Source organism: Pipistrellus kuhlii, unplaced genomic scaffold (genome assembly GCF_014108245.1).
Source record: "Pipistrellus kuhlii isolate mPipKuh1 unplaced genomic scaffold, mPipKuh1.p scaffold_m20_p_15, whole genome shotgun sequence".
Classification (NCBI taxonomy): domain Eukaryota; kingdom Metazoa; phylum Chordata; class Mammalia; order Chiroptera; family Vespertilionidae; genus Pipistrellus; species Pipistrellus kuhlii.
Window position 1 is genome coordinate 38,936,456 of NW_023425460.1, and position 18,634 is coordinate 38,955,089.

Below are 18,634 nucleotides of genomic sequence, written 5' to 3' on the forward strand. Positions count from 1 at the left end.
ACCCTCCCCTACCTTCCCTCTAAGTTTTAAAAGTCTGCTGATGTTTCTCTGTCTCTGGATCTGTTTTTGTTCATCAGATTATGTTGTTCATTATATTCCACAAATGAGTGAGATCCTGTGATATTTATCTTTCTCTGACTGGCTTATTTCGCTTAGCATAATGCTCTCCAGTTCCATCCATGCTGCTGCAAACTTCTCGCCCGTGTTTCTGACCTAGAATGATCGAGGCTCAAGCCCTGGCAGGACTGTGAACAGCTGGCCAGCTCGGTTTGGCCACCTGGCCAAGACCAGGTTCTGAGAAGCAATGGTGATGAGGGCCTTCGTTCTGCTGGCCATCTTTGTGGGAGCCTCTGCAAAGTCCTGCACTCCGAACAAAGCAGGTATGTTCTGGCGCTAGGCCGTCTTCCCTGAAAGTTCCCTGAAACTTCCCTTTGCAAAGCTCAGAGCTCTGTGCGTATAGCCAAGTAGAAGCACTTAAGCCCTCTCCTACAGTCACCCCCCTCCCCCCCCGAGTGACAATCAGAATTTTCTCATAAGAAGTAAAAAAATGTACTAGATAAAATTAGACTTTCTAGAAATCAGAGAGTAGATGGATAAATAGAGACAAAGTCTCCACCTTTTTTATATTTCCTACTTGATTTAAATTTCTATCCTATGCCATGAATTATTGTTTCACATGAATGAACATTTCTTAAATGAATGGACATTTTTTTATTTTAAGTTATGTGCTTATTTTCATGAGATTTAAAATATATATACAGGGTTTCCCCCCAAAAATATACCCACTTTTTTTCTGATAGGTCAATTGAAGTTTCTTTTCAGATTTGGAATTAATAATTATTCAAAGTGTGTGTACATTTTGGGGGATACCATTGATTATATATATCTAATCAATCCAATCTTGTTTCACAGATAACATTCCTTGAAATAATTAAAGTTTAAAAGTGGGGGAATTTTGAACACATATTAAGTATCATACAGATATCACACAGATGTAGCAAAAACTATAAAAACTGGAACTTGAATAACTGGGGTTTGGGAAAACTTTTGTCACAGCCCATGAAGAATAACAAGGAAAGTGTTTCTAACCAATTGTTTTGCATGTTCAGGCATCGCTAGAACCCACTGATACTTATGTAGATTACTATGATCGCGATATATGATTTCCAACCCTCTGTATCTCTTTCTAGATGTCATTCTTGTGTTCTGTTACCCAAAAACCATCATCACCAAAATCCCTGAGTGTCCCTATGGATGGGAAGTACATCAGCTGGCCCTGGGCGGACTGTGTTACAATGGGGTCCACGAAGGAGGATACTACCAATTTGTAATCCCGGATTTGTCACCTAAAAACAAGTCCTATTGTGGAACCCAGTCAGAGGTAAATTCAGGCCACAAGATGAGGAGTCAGTAAGATGAGAGCTGGGCCCACGAATAAGATGTCTGCAGTCCATCCTTAGAAAGATTTAGAATTGACCCATTTCCTTTTAAGAATTAATCTCATTTTCTGAGATGTCAATGTCATTTAATTCTTCTCTTCTGACTAGTTTAGGTGACTCTTTGGATTTGAATTTTATTCTCTTAATTGGTTGCCAGAGCCAGCTAGGCCACCTTCTGTGAATAGAGCAACAATACATTCTCCACCTTTACTTTGCTTTGAGTTCTGAACTTGTGCTCAAAAGCTGCCACTCTTCCTGGGTTGGATGGGTGGGACCTCCTCTGCCCCAGACTTTGAACTGGAGGTAAAGGGCATTGTAAAGGAGTAACCAAACTACAACACAATTCACAATTAGGTCTTATGAACTACCCAGGAAAGGTCATCAGAATTTAAAGGAACCATAGACAACCTCTTGCATATCCTTAATGACAGAGGAGAAATCTGCAACCTCCCAATAAAGTCACTAGTTGGAGTGGATACAACATTCAGCATACAGCATTCAACTTAAATTATTTTAAACAATCGTAGTTGAACAGGCACAAGAACTCTTTATAAAAATGATCAACCCACCCAGACAAAAAGAATGGGTGCTTCTCTCAATGGCAGACATTCATGTCTGCCCATGGGATATTTTTCTGAGCCAACTTCAATCACTTTTCCCAGAATCCTCCTTCTCCTCATGGGTACAGGTCCACCTTAACTGCTTTCTTCCTTCCTCCAGTACAAGCCCCCCATCTACCACTTCTACAGCCACATTGTTTCCAATGACAGCACGGTGATCATAAAGAACCAGCCCGTGAACTACTCCTTCTCCTGCACCTACCACTCCACCTACTTGGTGAACCAGGCTGCCTTTGACCAGAGGTAAGTTTCTTGGAGAGTAAGGGGCTGGCTGCCTTGCATGTGCTCTGCAGTCCTTGTCAATCAGGCATGTTTCAGTCCTTATGCAAAATTCTCTCCCCTTTTCAGAGTGGCCACTGTTCACGTGAAGAACGGGAGCATGGGCACATTTGAAAGCCAATTGTCTCTCAACTTCTACACTGTAAGTGGTCTCCAGGTTCCCATGACCGCCCTGTGGCCTCTCGAGGAGATGATGGGATCCTTCCTTGGGATTCGCTCTTCCCTAAGCTCTATGCAGAACTCCATTCTTAAATTCAAGCTGAGATGTAAGCTTTGGACTAGTTTTAAACCTCTTTAAAAATTACACGCAGCAGGAAGGCAGATTCATAGACTGGATGGAAGAGCTGAAAGGTACTACAGAGAAAAGAAGTCAGCCTTCCTATTTCATAGATAAGAAAATTGAGGCAAGAGAAATTCTGTGAGTTGCCAAGGGTCAATAGACAGCAAAACAGCCAAGGTCTAACTCTTAGTCAAGGTTAGTTTCCACTGCAGCCCACTCTAGAGATTTGCATTTAGGATCTAATTTGTGTTAAAACATTTGCACAGAATAGGGAGCTTCTTGCCTGGGCCATGGCTAAGGAGAGAGGTGGGACTGGACTCTGCTGCCTAGTTCTTAGGTCTACAAAGCCCTTCACTCCATGGGCTTCTTCATTGACTAATTTGGGCAGGCTGCCTATGTTGACATTGACGTTAAAGGCACAGTTTGATCTCTTGAAATAAATGCTCCAGAGAAACTAAAAACACCACAGCCAATAGCCCAGCTGCACTTCTGTTATGAAGGGGTGCTTTGTTTTTTTTAAACCTGCAGCTTTTAAGGAGGAGGCAGATCTATAGCGACACTAGCCCAGGAGGCTAGAGGAAGACGCAAACAGAAATAGAGATCTTTAAAAAACCTAGAAGATATCCTTAGACTCCATCATGCCCAAATCATTCATTTCACAAAGAAAACAACTATATTACCTGGAACCCCCCTGACCTTGAACTCTTTGAACTTGCTTGATTGACTCCCAGGAAGCTATTAACCTTGCTGAACTCAGAAGGAGAGAGCTAGAAGATACCCTAATATTACCTGGTCCATTTTATAGATGAGGATCTGAAGCCCAGAAGGAGGAAGGGACCTGACCCAGATCCCAGAGGTAGTTCAGAGCAGTGCCCAGTCTGGGACCGGGTTCTCCTAACCCTGCTCTTTGAGACAGAATGACTACAAAGGGAATGAAGCTGAAGTTTTACCACCCCTCACTTGCACAGGCATTTTTCAAGGCCTTGTGTCTCATTTTTATAATGAAATTTTTGAGTCTTTTAATTAATGAGGGCATTCCAAATTAAATAAGCTTCGAGGTCCCAGAAAACCTCACTCAATCTGTCCTTGGCCATGCACACTAATGGTAAAGTCCTGAATAAAAAGAACCCCATTAACCTCGGATAGCCCCTGGGCCTGTCAGGAAGGTAAATGGAGTGATGAGAGCCAGGGTGATGAAAGGATACACCAACCACAGCAATAACCGATGATTGTTGTTTGGAGAGAAAAACAGGTTTCACACATTGACAACAGTCTCAGGGGATGTTCTAATGACAGGCTGTCTTTACCACCAAGTCCCTGCCCGGAAGTACATATTGTTATGTTAACCAGGTGAAATTATAGATATCAGCCTATGAAGATTTTACAACACTAGGAAAAGGAGAGGTAACAGGATTGTTGAAAATTATCACCTTCCATCAGTCATGTTGGGCTAAGTTTCAGACATAAATATCAACATTTAGAACTGGAAGAAGCCTAATCTTTTTTAAGAGGGGGGAAAAAAATTAAGAGGCTTATCCCCAGCATCGCTCAGGCCATCCTCTGGGCTGATCTATAGACTTCACAGGCTGCCTGCTTGAACTGTTCTAGAAATGAGCCTATGGTCTCCTCTGGGGCCTACCAAGACCTTTACAGGACAAACAGGCTCTGCAACAAGGGGGATCTGATGTCACAACAGATTTTTTTCATGCTGATTAATAGTCCCACTGTGGGCTGTTTCCTATGCCTGAACCATGCAGTTGGTATTTTCCTTCTCCTTTTTTCCACTTTGAGAGCATTCTTGTGTGTTTCTGAAGCAACAGCTGCTCTCTGCATATATTTTCATCAAATTACCAGTGATAGAGCTGTGCCCTAGATTGCACAATGAAATCAATGCTCTGCTAATTGCTTAGGATCCTGAGAACTCCAAATGTTGGGCTCCAAAAACACTGGTTCTACTCAGCATTCTTTCTCTCTTCTCACCCTATCCCTCCCACCCACTTCTACCAATGGCACATGGTTGGTATTCTTGGCAAAAACTTATTTTGACTCCCAATCCAAATTAAAGGAAGGTTGTCAGCTTACAGAAGTAGTCTAGCTCTGTGGTTAAGAAATAGGCTTTGGTGTCACACCATTGGTTTGAAAACCTGGTTCTACCATTTCTAACTGTGTGACCTTGAGCAAGTTAGTTAACCTCTCTGGACTTCCACCAATGTATTTGTCAAATAGAGATAATATAGTATTTACCCCATGGGTTTGCTGTGAGGGTTAAATTAAATATGTCATTATGTAGCACTTACCAGACTGCCCAGCACAAGGTAAGTGCTTATGAAAGTAGCCATTCTTATGATTTTAGCCTTTGACTCCATTTAAAGTGGAGACTCTGAGAGCTTCTAGAATAAGCATTGTTACATTTATAGGGTTGAACATCAATATCAGTGTGGGATTAGGGTGACACATTTAATCAAAATAGTACTGACCTCTCCTTTTAGATAGAGACAAATGAAAAAGCTTGGGATGGAACAAATATAAGCAAGAGGTCAAAATCATAGACTTCCAGACTCAGAACAAACCTCAGAGGTGAGCAACCTTGATTTTCCATGCAAAGTCTAAAACCCTTCTCAAGATTGCTGAGAGGTGTGCTCCCTACCTCTTCCAAGGAGAGTGGCAAGCCGGCCTTTCTGTTTTAGATCAGTGAGTGCTATATGACATCCTAAACTCTGGCCCATTGGTGTTGGTTCTGGCTTCTGGAATCATGCTATGTAATGATATTGTTGATAGTCCTTCAACTATGGAGAAGGACTATCTTTCCCAAGCTAAACATCTTCCCACTATTGGTCCATTCATCATCCTAGTTGCTCTGGATGGGCCACTTGGTCAATGTCCCTGTTGAAAAAGCAGAGCCAGAACTGAAATGTTACATTCTAGAACTTATCAGACCAATGCAAGGCACAGAGAGTCAGAGATCTTCTAGATGCTGGAAAATTCTAGGAACATGTTCTAGGACAATTTTATCTGTGGGTAGTTTTCTTTCTCTGCTATCTCACATTGAGCTTGTGAGCAAAAGCAACTCCCAGAATTTGCCCACGTGAACTGCTGTTCATCTAAATGTGCCCATCTTCACTAGTGGTGACTTAATCTTTTGATCAGGTGAAGGGCCTGGGTGGCATGATTTTTCAAGTTGCTCTCCCATCCTATTCACTGAATGAGTAGTTTATGTAGTGTGTCTGTTTCCTGGGATGCCAAAACAAATTCTACAGGTTTTATAGGGGAAGCTATCTGGATATAGTTCTCTAATTGTCATGCTATAAAGAAAGCAGGGGGGTATCATGATGAACAGTGAAGAAACTGATCATTAAAAGTGTTTTGCTTTAGAAATTGAATCAACAGTGTAGATTTGAAACAAAATTAGGCAAGTTCCTCTGGGAGTAGAAGCATTATTCCACTATCCCTGTGATCAGCAAACTGTAGCTCTCGAGTCACATGCGGCTCTTTGGCCCCTTGAGTGTGGCTCTTTCACAAAATACCACAACCTGGGCAAGTCTATTTTGAAGAAGTGGCATTAGAATAAATTTAAGTTTAAAAAATGTGGCTCTCGAAAGAAATTTCAATTGTAGTACTGTTGATACTTGGCTCTGTTGACTAATGAGTTTGCTGACCACTGACTGCACTATCCCAATATTCTGCTGGCAGAATCCTAGGAGATGGAGCTGGGAGGAGCAGCTCTTACTTGGTTGGGGACTATTGTGTGGTCCCCAGGTAAGGTCCCACATTTGGAAATAGTCTCTTGAAATATGACAAATCTCAGAAAATAGCAAAAAACATTAAACACCACTGTTAATCTGTCACTTTGATGCACATATTAAACTAGTAAATTACCCGTGATTAAGAACTTTCTTGTTTAATTTATGCAACCACTTATAAAGTGGAAGGGACTGACACATGGGAAGAAAACATCTGATTTCTAGATGACTTGAGTCCAGGGGCCCTGGCAAGACGTGCAATCAGTAAAATAAAGTTGGAATTGCTAGGAGATGATTCTGAGGCCTCTCAGCAAATTCTCTGAATTTGAACCATGGGAAGGGGGAGGGTAAAGTCTATTTTAACTAGATATCCTTGCTGCCACTGTTTACCTATTGCAGTTCTGCAAAGCTCCAAGTCCACTCACCTTGATATTTTAACTAGTAACCTGGCTTAAGCTTTATGCTCCTATTAACAATGTCACCATCAAAGAAAAAATTTCTGCAAGTAGGAAAAGGCAAAGGTTATTCCTATTTTGGAGATGGGGAACTTGAGGCCCAGGTTAGTGGTGGGAGCCAGGATTAGTCCAGGATTCCTGTCTCGTTCCTCTTTGGCACAGATGAGACATACAGTGCGTGTCTCACTGTGACCAGCCAATCCAGACATGTGCTGTCCTCATCAAGGGGCGCCAGCATCCGGGCAGGGAGAGCTTTTCTGGTCCTGGGGGTTTCTCACTGTGGTCTCCAGTGCCTATGCCCTTTGGGTTGATCCCCACCCTGCCCCCATCCCAATTCATCTGCTCCTGCCAAGCCCAGTCTGAGAGGTCATAATGCCCAGTGTCAATTTCCTCCCAAAGAATGCCAAGTTCTCCATTAAGAAGGAAGCCCCCTTTGTGCTGGAGACCTCCGAAATCGGTTCAGACCTGTTCGCAGGAGTAGAAGCCAAAGGGTTAAGCGTTAGGTAAGTATGTGTCCTCCATTTTATGTTTAAAGACAAAGCAGAGAAAATCAAAAAGACTTTAGCCGAGAGACTTTCCAATCACCAGATGTTTCAAGGCATACACCTCTCTGGCTCAAGGTGATGCGTTTTGTTTCATTCCCAGGTTTAAAGTGGTTTTGAACAGTTGCTGGGCCACACCCTCGGCCGATTTCATGTATCCCTTGCAGTGGCAGCTGATCAACAAGGGGTAGGTACAGCTCCCTGGTGCCCAGGCCACAGAGGTGGGGCCAGGCAGATCCAGGGCTCCTCTGGCTTGGGACAGCTCAGGCGGAAGAGATAGGACCTCTTGAGTTAATTAGTGACATCCTCCTTGCTTCCAAGCTGAGTACTGATACTAGCAAACATTTATATTGTGCTTTCAGATACGAGGTGCTGTTTTGATTTCTTTAACATATATTCACTCATTTGCCTTATAACAAGTAGGTATTGTTCCTACCATCCCTATTTCTCAGATGAGGAAACCAAGGCACAAAAGGGGTTAAGTGATGTCACATAGTTTGTATGTGGGGAGGGGGCATGTGTTCAAATCCAGTGAGTCTGACACCAGAACCCTGATGAGGACTAAATTAGATAATTCATGTAGAAAGCTTAGCATGGAGTACCTAGTCGGTGTGCAACTGATTTAAATAGTATCGTCATTTTTATTATTAATTCATTAGACAATGAAGAGCTCAACATTTTTGAGCAGAGGACTGAAGTATTGGAATTGCAAAACAGAAAGACAAGTCTGGAAGTCATGCATAGGATGGTTGAGAAATAGTACTTGGCAGGTGGAAAGACCAGGTTACTTAGGTGCAGTGGTGGCTATTGAACCAAAGGTGACAATACCTGAACCGAGGTGCAGCCATGTGAATGGATGATCATCCAAGGGAGGGAGGAATGGTAAAAACTTAGCATCCAATTGGCTATGCTGTGCAGAGAAGGGAGGAATGTATGACAAAGATGGCTTTGTGTTATTGAGTCTGCGATCGTGAAGGGGAAGAATTATTTGTTGGTGGGTGCTGGGGATGGTGCTTTCTGGATAAGGGACTTGGGATTCTCTTTGAGCACAGGGATGACAGGTCAAGCTTGGGATGACAATTGCTCAGAAACACTTAGAATTGTAACTTTGGAAAATAGAGGCGAAGTGGAGCTAGACTGGAGATTCAAGCGTCATCTCTAGTAAACACAGAAGAGTCCACCCCAGACCAAAGCAGGCCAGTTTGCTCTGGTTATTTCCAGAACCCAGCAGGGCGCCAGTAAACACTGAGGTCAGGGGCACAAATGATTAGGTAATAAAGGCCGAGCCACTTTGGACCTTTAACTCTTTGTTTTTATTTAACAAGCACCTGTAAAGCACTTACAACATACCAGGCATTGCGCCAGCCAGGTGCTTTGCAAATATTGATTTATTTACATTTCATTAAACCCCTGTGAAATAAGCAGGATAATAACCTCTACTTTAAGAAAACTGAGGCACAGACAGGGTCAGAAACTTGTCCAAAGTCCAGAACTAGTAAGAGGGTAGACAATCCAAGCTCAGGCATGATCTCCCTGGGGGCATGAATAGGACAGACCTGTAGACCCACTTCTGAGCAACCCGGCAAAGCCTCCTGCAGAGATGGGAGCTTAGTGTGGGTGCGTATTTCACATCTGTCAGTGAGTGATTCATTTCGGTTCTGTTGATAATGGCACAATCAAAGACCTCAGGGAAATTCTGAAATAAATCGTTGGCCTACCGGACCTGAAATTACCACCGGGCATGGGGAACCTCTCAGACAATGGCCACACACAGGCATTGCTACATCATGGGATTGCCTACCTACAGAAAGTGCTGGGGCTGTTGCTCACCTGACAGATGTGCAATGTGAAAGGAAAAGGAATGCTTGGGTTTTGGAGTAGTCTATGCAAGCATCCCTCAAACTCATGTGTGCACAAGAATTACGAGGGGAGAGGGTGTGACTGTCACACATGCAGGCTCACTGTGAACTTAACACAAAAGAGGGTCCCGGGGTAGGCCCGGGGAATCAGCATTTAAGCACACCCATAGGGAGGAAGCCCTGATCTATTTCCATGCCCTGCTTAGTAGATGTGGACCTTAAGGTTGGGGATACATATGACATGCATGAAGACCAGGCCAGTGGGGAGAAAAAGAAAGTCCATCCACAACCTCCCAGATTCTTTGGGGTCATATTAGGCCTTTTTGGAGGAAAACCCACTTTTCTTTTCTTTTCTTTTTTTAAAATAAATTTTTATTGATTTCAGAGAGGAAGGAAGAGGGAGAGAGAAATATCAATGATGAGAGAGAATCATTGATCAGCTGCCTCCTGCACGCCCCTGCACTGAAGATCAAGCCCGCAACCCAGACATATGCTCTTGACCAGAATCGAACCCAGGATTCTTCAGCCACATGTCGATGCTCTATCCAGCTAGGATGGAAAACCCACTTTTTAAGAATGCCTGTCAAGATCAGAGTAGATGCATCATCAGGAAGTTTGATCCTATGTAGGGAAAGAGACTCCCGTGGTGATTGTGTGGAGACTTACCTATGGGCATTCCACCATCCAGAGAGATCTGTCCCAGAGGAGCAGGTACCACCGTCATTGCCAAGACGCTGCAGTGCCAGGGGCTCTAGTCCTGCCCATGACTTGCTACCTCCCCACCCCCCTGACACTCTTACGTTGTTTTCCACTAGCTGATACCATGCCCTGGGCACTTCGGCTACAGGGAACTATTTTAAGAACTCACATCTTGAGTTTGTACGAGAATCTCAGGTTTGTTGACCAAATGATCCTCTGAGAGTCTTGTTTCACAGCTCAGAAAATGTCCCTGGCTCTTTCACTGCTCCGAGGCCACCACCACCAGAGGGCCCAATACAAGGTGCAGCGTTCAAGCCTTCCTCCACTCACCAATTCTCAGAGTTAACATTTCTTCAGCCCTGTCGCTGACTCAGCCCCTGATGTCTGGTTCTGGTGGGAAGGGGTGGGAAGGTACATCACGAAGCTCCTCCGAGTAGCTTTGGCCAGTGGTCTGGAGCTTTTGAACCCACAGCCCTTTTCCACAGAGGACAGATTCCAATGCTCCTATCACCTGCAGACAATGAACCCCACACTCACGTGATCCTCGCTTGTACATTCCCAAGGATGACTAACTGTCTGCTCTCAGCATCTGGTTGAGTGTCTGGGACTTGAATAGGGAATTAGTATGTGTTTGGTAAATGAAAAGTGTTTTTGCTTAAACCAGGGTTTCTGGACCTCAACACCATGACATGTTGGGATGGGCCATCTTTTTTTTTTTTTTTTTGTGTGTGTGTGTGTGTGTGTGTGTGTGTTGAAGGTGGGGGTAAGGGAGGGGCCTATGAGCATTACACAATGTTGGACAGCATCCCCAGCCTCTGCCCAACTAGATGCCAGTAACACCTTCCCCAAGTCCTGATGACCTCAATGCTAAACGGCTCCCAGGTGAGAACAAGTGGCTTCACCAAATGCCCATCTGTGTCATTACTTTTCTCTTTTATGTCAACTGTTACATTTGGGACTTATACATAAACAACAATATAAAAGCTGTCCAAAATTCCCCCACTCCATAATAGCCAGGATGAGCATTTAGATGGTATCCTTTCAGTCATTTTTTTCTGTTCTTATATTAAAAGTATGACCACAGTTTTACAAAGACAATTATATAATGAAGCAGGTAGGGAATTTAAATAGCATAAAGTAAATTCCAATGCCCAGTGGCAAAGCCTCATGATGCACTCAGCGACATGAGCTGGGTGTGACTTGGATGCAGGTGGCGAAGGCAGCACCTTGGGAAATGCTGTCCCGGCACCGTTGTTTCTCTCTTTACACCTGCAGGGAGTCTGTGCATACCTGGTCCTCTGGAAGGGGGGGGGGGAGGTAGTGGTGGTGGTGGTGGTGACTCAGATGACTCACATGTCATCTCAGGGACTGCACTCCTTCGGGACAGATATGAGGTGCCCTAGCAGGTGGGGGACTGCTCATAAGTACCCACACTGGATGTAGCCTGGCTGTAGAGTGGGGAGGAGGACCACACCCATCTGAGAGCTCCTCACCTTGACCCCAGAGTCCTGGGGATGAGTGAGATGCTGCCAGTCACAGGGCTCCTGAAGGATAACGTGCTGTGTAGGAGCCCCGAGAGTGGTGTTGCTGTGCATGAATGTGCCCCAGAGGCTCTTGCTCTTTCACAGGGTAACATCTTCTCTCCTCCCTCCCCCTCTCCCTGCCCGTCCCCATGTGCTTCAGCTGCCCCACGGATGAAACGGTCCTGGTGCATGAGAACGGGAAAGATCACAGGGCGACCTTCCAATTCAATGCCTTCCGGTTCCAGAACATCCCCAAGCTCTCCAAGGTGTGGTTACACTGTGAGACGTTCATTTGCGACAGCGAGAAGCTTTCCTGCCCAGTGGTGAGCCACCCCTCCCCACAGGGTGGGGGAGGGGGGAGGGCTGGCATTGCAGAGGCTGTATTTTTAGCTGGGTAACTGTAACCAGACCAGGGCAGGTGAGTGCTGAGGACATTCTGGAGGAAAGGACACTGAGTGTGGGGCAGACATTCTGGGCCCTGTCCACCCTGCCACCAGGCTGCACAGTCTGGCACATGTCACTTAACCTCTGGAGCTTGGCTCTCTCTTCTCTAAAGCAGAATGGTGACCAGTCACAGTGACCCTTTCCTTTTCAGAGAGCCAAGGGTAGGTAAGATAAAAGTGATTCCAGACATGGAAATGCTTTGAAAAAGGTAAAAGCACAGGGAAATGTGAAATCTCAGTGGTAGCAATAGCTTCTGGATGGAAGTCAAAAGGCAGGTATTTTTAGCTCTTGACTGAATAGTTTCCCCTCCTTAGCCCCTCCCCACACTGAGACGTTTCAACAGCATCTATCAACAGGTGTAGCAGATTTGGAGAGAGTTTCATTTCGACCTGATGTGACCCTGCTCCTCTGGGCAGTGGTTCTAAAGAGTGAACCAGGGCAGCTCAGTATCACCCCAGAACCTGCGAGGGATGCAAATCCTCAGCCCTGCCCCCAGACCACCTGATGCAGAAACTCTGGGTGGGCCCCCCATCTGTGCTTTCCCAAGCTCTTCTGGTGGTTCTGGGTCACCCTGAAGTGAGAACCTCTGTGTAGAGACCTAAAGGGTTACATCCCAAATGGTTACTTCTCAGATCTAAAAAGCTTGGTGAGGAGGACACGGCATTTCTGAAGGGGGCACTGCTCACTGGCCTGTGGTACATAACAGACATACGATCATCCTCTGATTCACTTGGCCAGAAAATGGTCACGTGTGAGCACAGAGAAAGAGAAGGGAGCAAGAGACATGCAACAGCTGATAATGGGATAATTATTGTCATGACATTTAAAAAAGAAAATGAATCAGAACACACTTTGAATGAAAGTGTCCACCTCTCCAATCACTCTGCTGAGAGTGACTGTAGGAAAAGCCTTCTCTCTTTCTTTTTTAATGTTTTTATTGATTTCAGAGAGGAAGAGAGAGGGAGAAAGAGAAACATCATGAGAGAGAATCATTGATCGGCTGCCTCCTGCACATCCCTTACTGGGGATTGAGCCTGCAACTTGGGCATGTACCCTTCACTGGAATCAAACCCGGGACCCGGGCGATGCTCTATCCACTGAGCCAAACCGGTCAGCATGGAAAAGCCTTAATTCTTACCCCTCCCCCAAATTGCCCTTCCCTCCCACGCCAGCGTGAAGAATCAGTACAGTAGAGCATCCCTCCTCTCCCCCAGTGAAGGAAGGGCTGCAGATGTCTAAGCTGTTTTTAAAGAGAAGGTAATTAGTATCTGTTAGCTGGGGAATCTGGACTCCATCAAGTTTGTGGCTGTTCTTTTAACCTCTCACCTTTCTCTCCTGTGTCACCTGCGCTCCTCCTGGGTCCTCAGACTTGCGACAAGCGGAAGCGCCTCCTCCGGGACCAGACAGGGGGCGTCCTGGTGGTGGAGCTCTCCCTCCTCAGTAAGCGTCCCTGTGGCCCACGTTGTTGCCCCCGCTCTGGGCTGCGTCCACAGGCACAGGTGGTTGGAGCATTTTAACTGAATTGCCAAACCAGTTGTGCCTGTAGACACAACCTGCACCTGCAACTCGTGGCTTCTTAATTGGGGGATGGATAGTGCATGCCAACCCAAGGAGTTAAGATTAGCCGGCTGCCCTGTGGCCTGAATTCCACTGCCCAGGAGGAATTAGGATGTGCAAAGCTTGCAGACAGCGCATGCCTGCCGTCAACAATAATAATAGAAAATGAAGTGTGCTGGGAACATGCAGTGCGAGTCAACACACTTTTATTGGGAGGCCAGAAGTCTGCCTGGTCTGGGCGGGTGCTGGGGTTTCAGAAATAGAAGAACCCCACATGGGCTTTGTCCTAAAGAACTTAGTATCTCGGGAGGAGAGCGACTTTAAATGCTAAGGAAAGGGAGATGCTATCAATGGCATTGGGGAAGAGGGCTATAGGGTACATGACAAGGGATTCAACCTAGTCCAGGGCTTATGGAAGACCTCTGAAGATTACCCACCTATGGCTGGGGTTGGAGGTGAGGGACAGTAATCCAGGCTGCCACCAGATGTTTTTATGGCCTGCAAGCCAAGAATCTTTCTATGTGGTTGGAAAAAACAATCAGAAGACTCATATTTCATGACACATTAGAATTATAGGAAGCTCAAATTTCAGTGTCTATAAAGAAAGATTTTTTTGGGCCAAGCCACACTTGTAGAGCTGCTTTCATGCTTCATCCACAGTGGCAAGTGGTCGCAATAGAGAGCACCTGGCCCACAAGGTGGAGAATGTTGACTACCTGGCCCTTTCCAGAAAGTTGACCAACCCCTGCCTTAGAGAGTGGAGGAGAAAACAATGTGAGAGGAAGCCGTGTAGACCCCACTAGAAACTTTGTCCCAAAGGCCTCCAGGGAGCCCAGTGGTTTAATGAGGGGAGGAGACAAGTTTGTGTTGTGGAAACATAGCTCTGACCTTAAACCTTCAGCATTGTCTCTCTTTACTCACTACAGGCAGGGGATTCTCGAGTCTCTATAGCTTCTCAGGTAAGGAGAAGAGGCGCCTCTGGGAAATGTCATGGGCAAAGCTTTGAACAGGGAGATATGTGTGTCAAAACAAGCTTACCTTTGGCCCCAGCAAAGCTTATAATAGTTTAAAAAATAATAATTCTTTAAAGTAGCGGTTGCCAACCTTTCAGTCCTCACAGACCACCAGTGGTTCATTGACCACAAGTTGGCGACCGCTGCTTGAAGCGTATCTGAGTGGGGCAGAGTGGATGGAGGTAGAGCAGAGAGAGAGGGGCCAGGGTTAAACTGGATGGAGCAGAACCAAATCCCACTCCCCAAATCTCAGCAAAGACACCACCAGATGGCTTTGCTTGTTTCCTGCATGTAGAGAACAGATCAGTGACTTTCAATGATCTGTTCATTTAACAAATATTTGACTTCCTGCTGTGACTCTGCCCCATTCACCTTGGCCCAAGGTCCTTGAGCAATGACCTCACCCTTCTATTCCACATTTTCCTCTATGAAATTGGGCTAGTAATGACCCCTATCACACATAGCCATTGTTTGGATTAAATATTAAGGATAAGGGCACCAAACAATGCCCAGCTCACAGCAAACATCAGTAATGATTAGCCATAATGACTATAACACCGCATCAGGTGCTATTCTAGGCCATATAGTTACCATAGTGAGGCTCCTGCCCTTCCTAATACCTGTGAAGTGTTGGGGTGGGGGTTGAGCTTGGCAGGATTTAGCAGTCAGGGAAGCCTCTCAGAGGAAGAGACATTTCAGCCCAGGCCCAGATCTCACCCGAATGATGAGAAGAAGGCAACTACGCAAGGAGCTGGGGCAAGATAGTTCTATTTATTCACAAACTCACAGATATAGAGTTTGCTCTTGCAATGACAGGACATCATGTAAACTGATTTTTTAAGATTCTAATCCCACATGCAAAAGAAGTTGTACAGCTAAAGCCCTGAAGAGAAATACACCATCTCTGTCTTATCTAAAGTCAGATTTCCATCTGCCAGAGGTGCATATCCCAAGTTTATCTGTTGGTTTCTTTGTACTGATGAGAGTGAGCAACACCCCCCCCCCCCCAAAGGATAGACAAAGCAGACTTTGTGTAAAATGTGTAAAACTTATGAAAACAGACTTGACAACCCCTAGGTCAGTGGTCGGCAAACTCATTAGTCAACAGAACCAAATATCAACAGTACAACGACTGAAATTTCTTTTGAGAGCCAACTTTTTAAAACTTAAACTTCTAACACCACTTCTTCAAAATAGACTCACTCAGGCCAGCTGTTTTGTGGGAGAGCCACACTCAAGGGGCCAAAGAGCCACAGTTTGCCGACCACAGCCCTGGGTAGACGCCTTTGTTAACTCTCCTGCTGAGTAGTCCTGGGTCCTTGCAGAGCTGTTTCTGAATGTGCTGCCTCCTTTGGTCCACAGATATTCTCTACCACCTCGTGGTGATGCTGGGGATCTGTGCCGTGTTATAGGAGCCAGCCAGGCAGGCAGCTGCAGCTTCTCCGTCCAAGGTCATCTCCGTGGATGACACACTCAACATCTGTGCTGCCAGGAAGCATACACAGAAGACTGCGTTGTTGGGGAACAGGCAATAGTGTTTTGCCAAGTACGTGTTCCAAGGATTTGTGTGAATTTCAGTGATTGTTTTCCTTTGGTGCCCCACTTCCTCTTATTACTTCCTGTGGCTCTGAGCTCCTGGAGTGTCTCCCCCCTCACCCCACTCACACACACTCCCCTCCCCGGCAACAGGTGGGGGAGCCTTCTCTCCCTAAACTCCAGGCAGGGCTGTGGTGGACTCCTTTGCAAGTTTTCCTGATTGTAAAAGACCAGCACACCCAGCCAAGTGCAGCTGAACATGTTGAGGGGAATACAGGGCACAACCAAGTCAGTGCTAAGCACAGAAGGCACAGGAAGAGCCAACTTTGATGAAGAGGCCTTTGCCATTGATGCTGCCGATTCTAATCTGAGGATCAGAGCTGAGCCTCAGGGGTTCCAATCTTTCAAACAAAGGTGTGGGGTTCAGGGTGGAATAGAATAATTTTTGCTCAAATCTGCACAATATAAAGAGAAATAATTCTTGAGCTCCTCCAGTGCTAACCCAACTAATCTTGTTATAGGATTTCTTAAATGTGTAAACATGACATAGGTAAACTCATTTTGATTGCTGATACACATTTCTAAAATCAAAAGAAAAATACAAATTAAAAATAGGAATACAGCTACAAAAAGAATAAAGCTCATGTGAACATTAATTTCACATAATGTGGCATTGACTACATGGAGCTGTTGCTTACGGCATGACTACAGAGTGGCAGCCACGACAGGTTCTCTGGAGCTCTTTAACCCCGTCCTACCATAGGCCTTGTGACGGTCACTGCTCTCTTTTTTTCTGTTTGCTCTACTAAGAAATCCTTGTTTGTACAGATTGGTCTGACCTCATTTACCCTGTACTTCAACATTCAAACATCTGTTTTGTCTCAATAATGTATGATCAATAGAATGGAACCAACAAAGAAATTCAGAAACACAAATACAAATTTGGCCAATGAATCCTCATGGTACACTAATAACATTACACTCTGCCACCCCACTCCCCACCAGTGACCCAGAATATATCTATATTAGTCATTTTCATTGTCAACAAAACAAAAACTGAATAAAGCAATCCTGGTAGGGAATTGGCAGATCCCTGAGAATGCACTGTTGACTCCAGTTTGAGGCTGGAAGCTGAGTGAGACAGGGAAGGTCAGAGGTCCAAGTTCTTTTCTTAGCCTTGTACAGACTTAGTTAGTGGGCTTTTATATATTTGAGAAGTTTTGATAGATAGTTTGATGGTTCTTTTACAATTATGTTAATGAATTCAGAAATGAAGCTAGTCCTCCAATCTCTGAAGACAGAGTACATGTTTGTTTAGCAACAGGCTAGATTAAAATGGCTCATTGTAGTCTAACCTGTACATTAAGAATTTGTGTAGTCAGGAAGAACAGGAGACATATTGTATTGGTTCTAGCGAAAACTCTCAAATAGCATACTCAGAACCATAATCAACATCCTTGGTTGTCAGAGTAAAATAATGTCATATTTGTTTTGCTTTACTTTATCCTAAAGTTTAATGATCTTGTTCTCTACCTGGTGCTATGGAATAAATAAAATGCCTTAAAACAAACAACATGTGACTAAGCTTACAGTGTTAATATATTATGTTGGTAGGTAATTCCAACACACCCCGTGTTTTCTACAACTAGAGCTTTAAGACCCACATATATCCTCACAGACCTCGTTTACATTTCAAAATTTCTAGTGTTGGGTTTCCAAGGCAAGAAGGTAAAGCCATTTCGTATGATTAATATTTTAGGGGAAATTCTTTTTGGTTACCCATCTCTAAAGCCCTAATGTGTATCATCAGCGACTGATGTGTTTTGTCTTCAAGTTAACTAACAGCCCTATGATGGCTGGTTACCCTTCACATCTCATAGCTTCTCTAGTAAGTAAGGTGTTAAGAGAAAGCATTCCTCAACAGTCTCTCTTGCAAGTTGCCATTAGTGCTAAACATAAAAGAGTATTTAGAGAGGAGGAAAGAGCACATTCTCCCTCAGATTTTAGAAAATTGCTCTTATCAAGATTCCTGATTATTACCCCTAAAGACTCTCTCTCTCTCTCTCTCAAAACTTGAATATATATTATAGCATTCATGTGTATATATTTAGACATATATCTTTACACATACATATATACTGAGAACACATCAGATAAATCTCTATTAATTGGCAGATAGAGATTAGATTAGAGATAGAGATGGAGATATGTTTATTTGTGTATTCAATATATATATGTATGGGTATATTTTCATGTATATATGTATATATACACATGTTTATGTATATGATATCTGTGTATGTATATGCACATGCATGTGTGTATGTTTTGTGTGTGTGTGTATGTATGCCCAATATTTATGTTAAAATGTTCAGTGAAAAAGGCACAAGTAGCAACACTTTTATTATATGAATATGACTTAAGTAAGCATGTGGGCTAGGGCTGGGAGGAAACGCATTCCCTAAATTCAAAGATGGGATAATAATAGACAACTCCATACCCCTTCCCATTCCTACATCTGTGTATCATCACCTAAAGCTCTTTTAATAGTAACATTATCCAATTGCTTAGTTACTTCTACACGTTTGTGCATACCTTTCTTAGTCCTTAATAGATCGCATTACTATTATTTATGCCCTCTTTCTCCA

General features: G+C 44.3%; 1 protein-coding gene across 1 annotated transcript; it reads left to right on the forward strand.

Annotated features, from left to right (window-relative positions):
* Positions 1-222: 222 nt before the first annotated feature.
* Positions 223-17,663, forward strand: TECTB (tectorin beta). Its single transcript, XM_036439070.2, has 10 exons — positions 223-380; positions 1,191-1,381; positions 2,160-2,302; positions 2,408-2,480; positions 7,213-7,316; positions 7,459-7,542; positions 11,597-11,759; positions 13,248-13,320; positions 14,364-14,396; positions 15,813-17,663. The coding sequence occupies exons 1-10, from the start codon at positions 305-307 to the stop codon at positions 15,860-15,862; spliced, it is 990 nt and encodes a 329-aa protein (XP_036294963.1). The 5' UTR covers positions 223-304; the 3' UTR covers positions 15,863-17,663.
* The last annotated feature ends 971 nt before the right edge of the window (positions 17,664-18,634 follow it).

Excerpts from the sequence above, each read along its gene's own strand:
- TECTB (XM_036439070.2), top strand. The coding sequence starts at position 305 with ATGGTGATGAGGGCCTTCGTTCTGCTGGCCATCTTTGTGGGAGCCTCT. Across the intron at positions 7,317-7,458 it reads GCCAAAGGGTTAAGCGTTAG|GTTTAAAGTGGTTTTGAACA; the intron begins GTAAGTATGTGT and ends TTTCATTCCCAG. Across the intron at positions 13,321-14,363 it reads GGTGGAGCTCTCCCTCCTCA|GCAGGGGATTCTCGAGTCTC; the intron begins GTAAGCGTCCCT and ends TACTCACTACAG.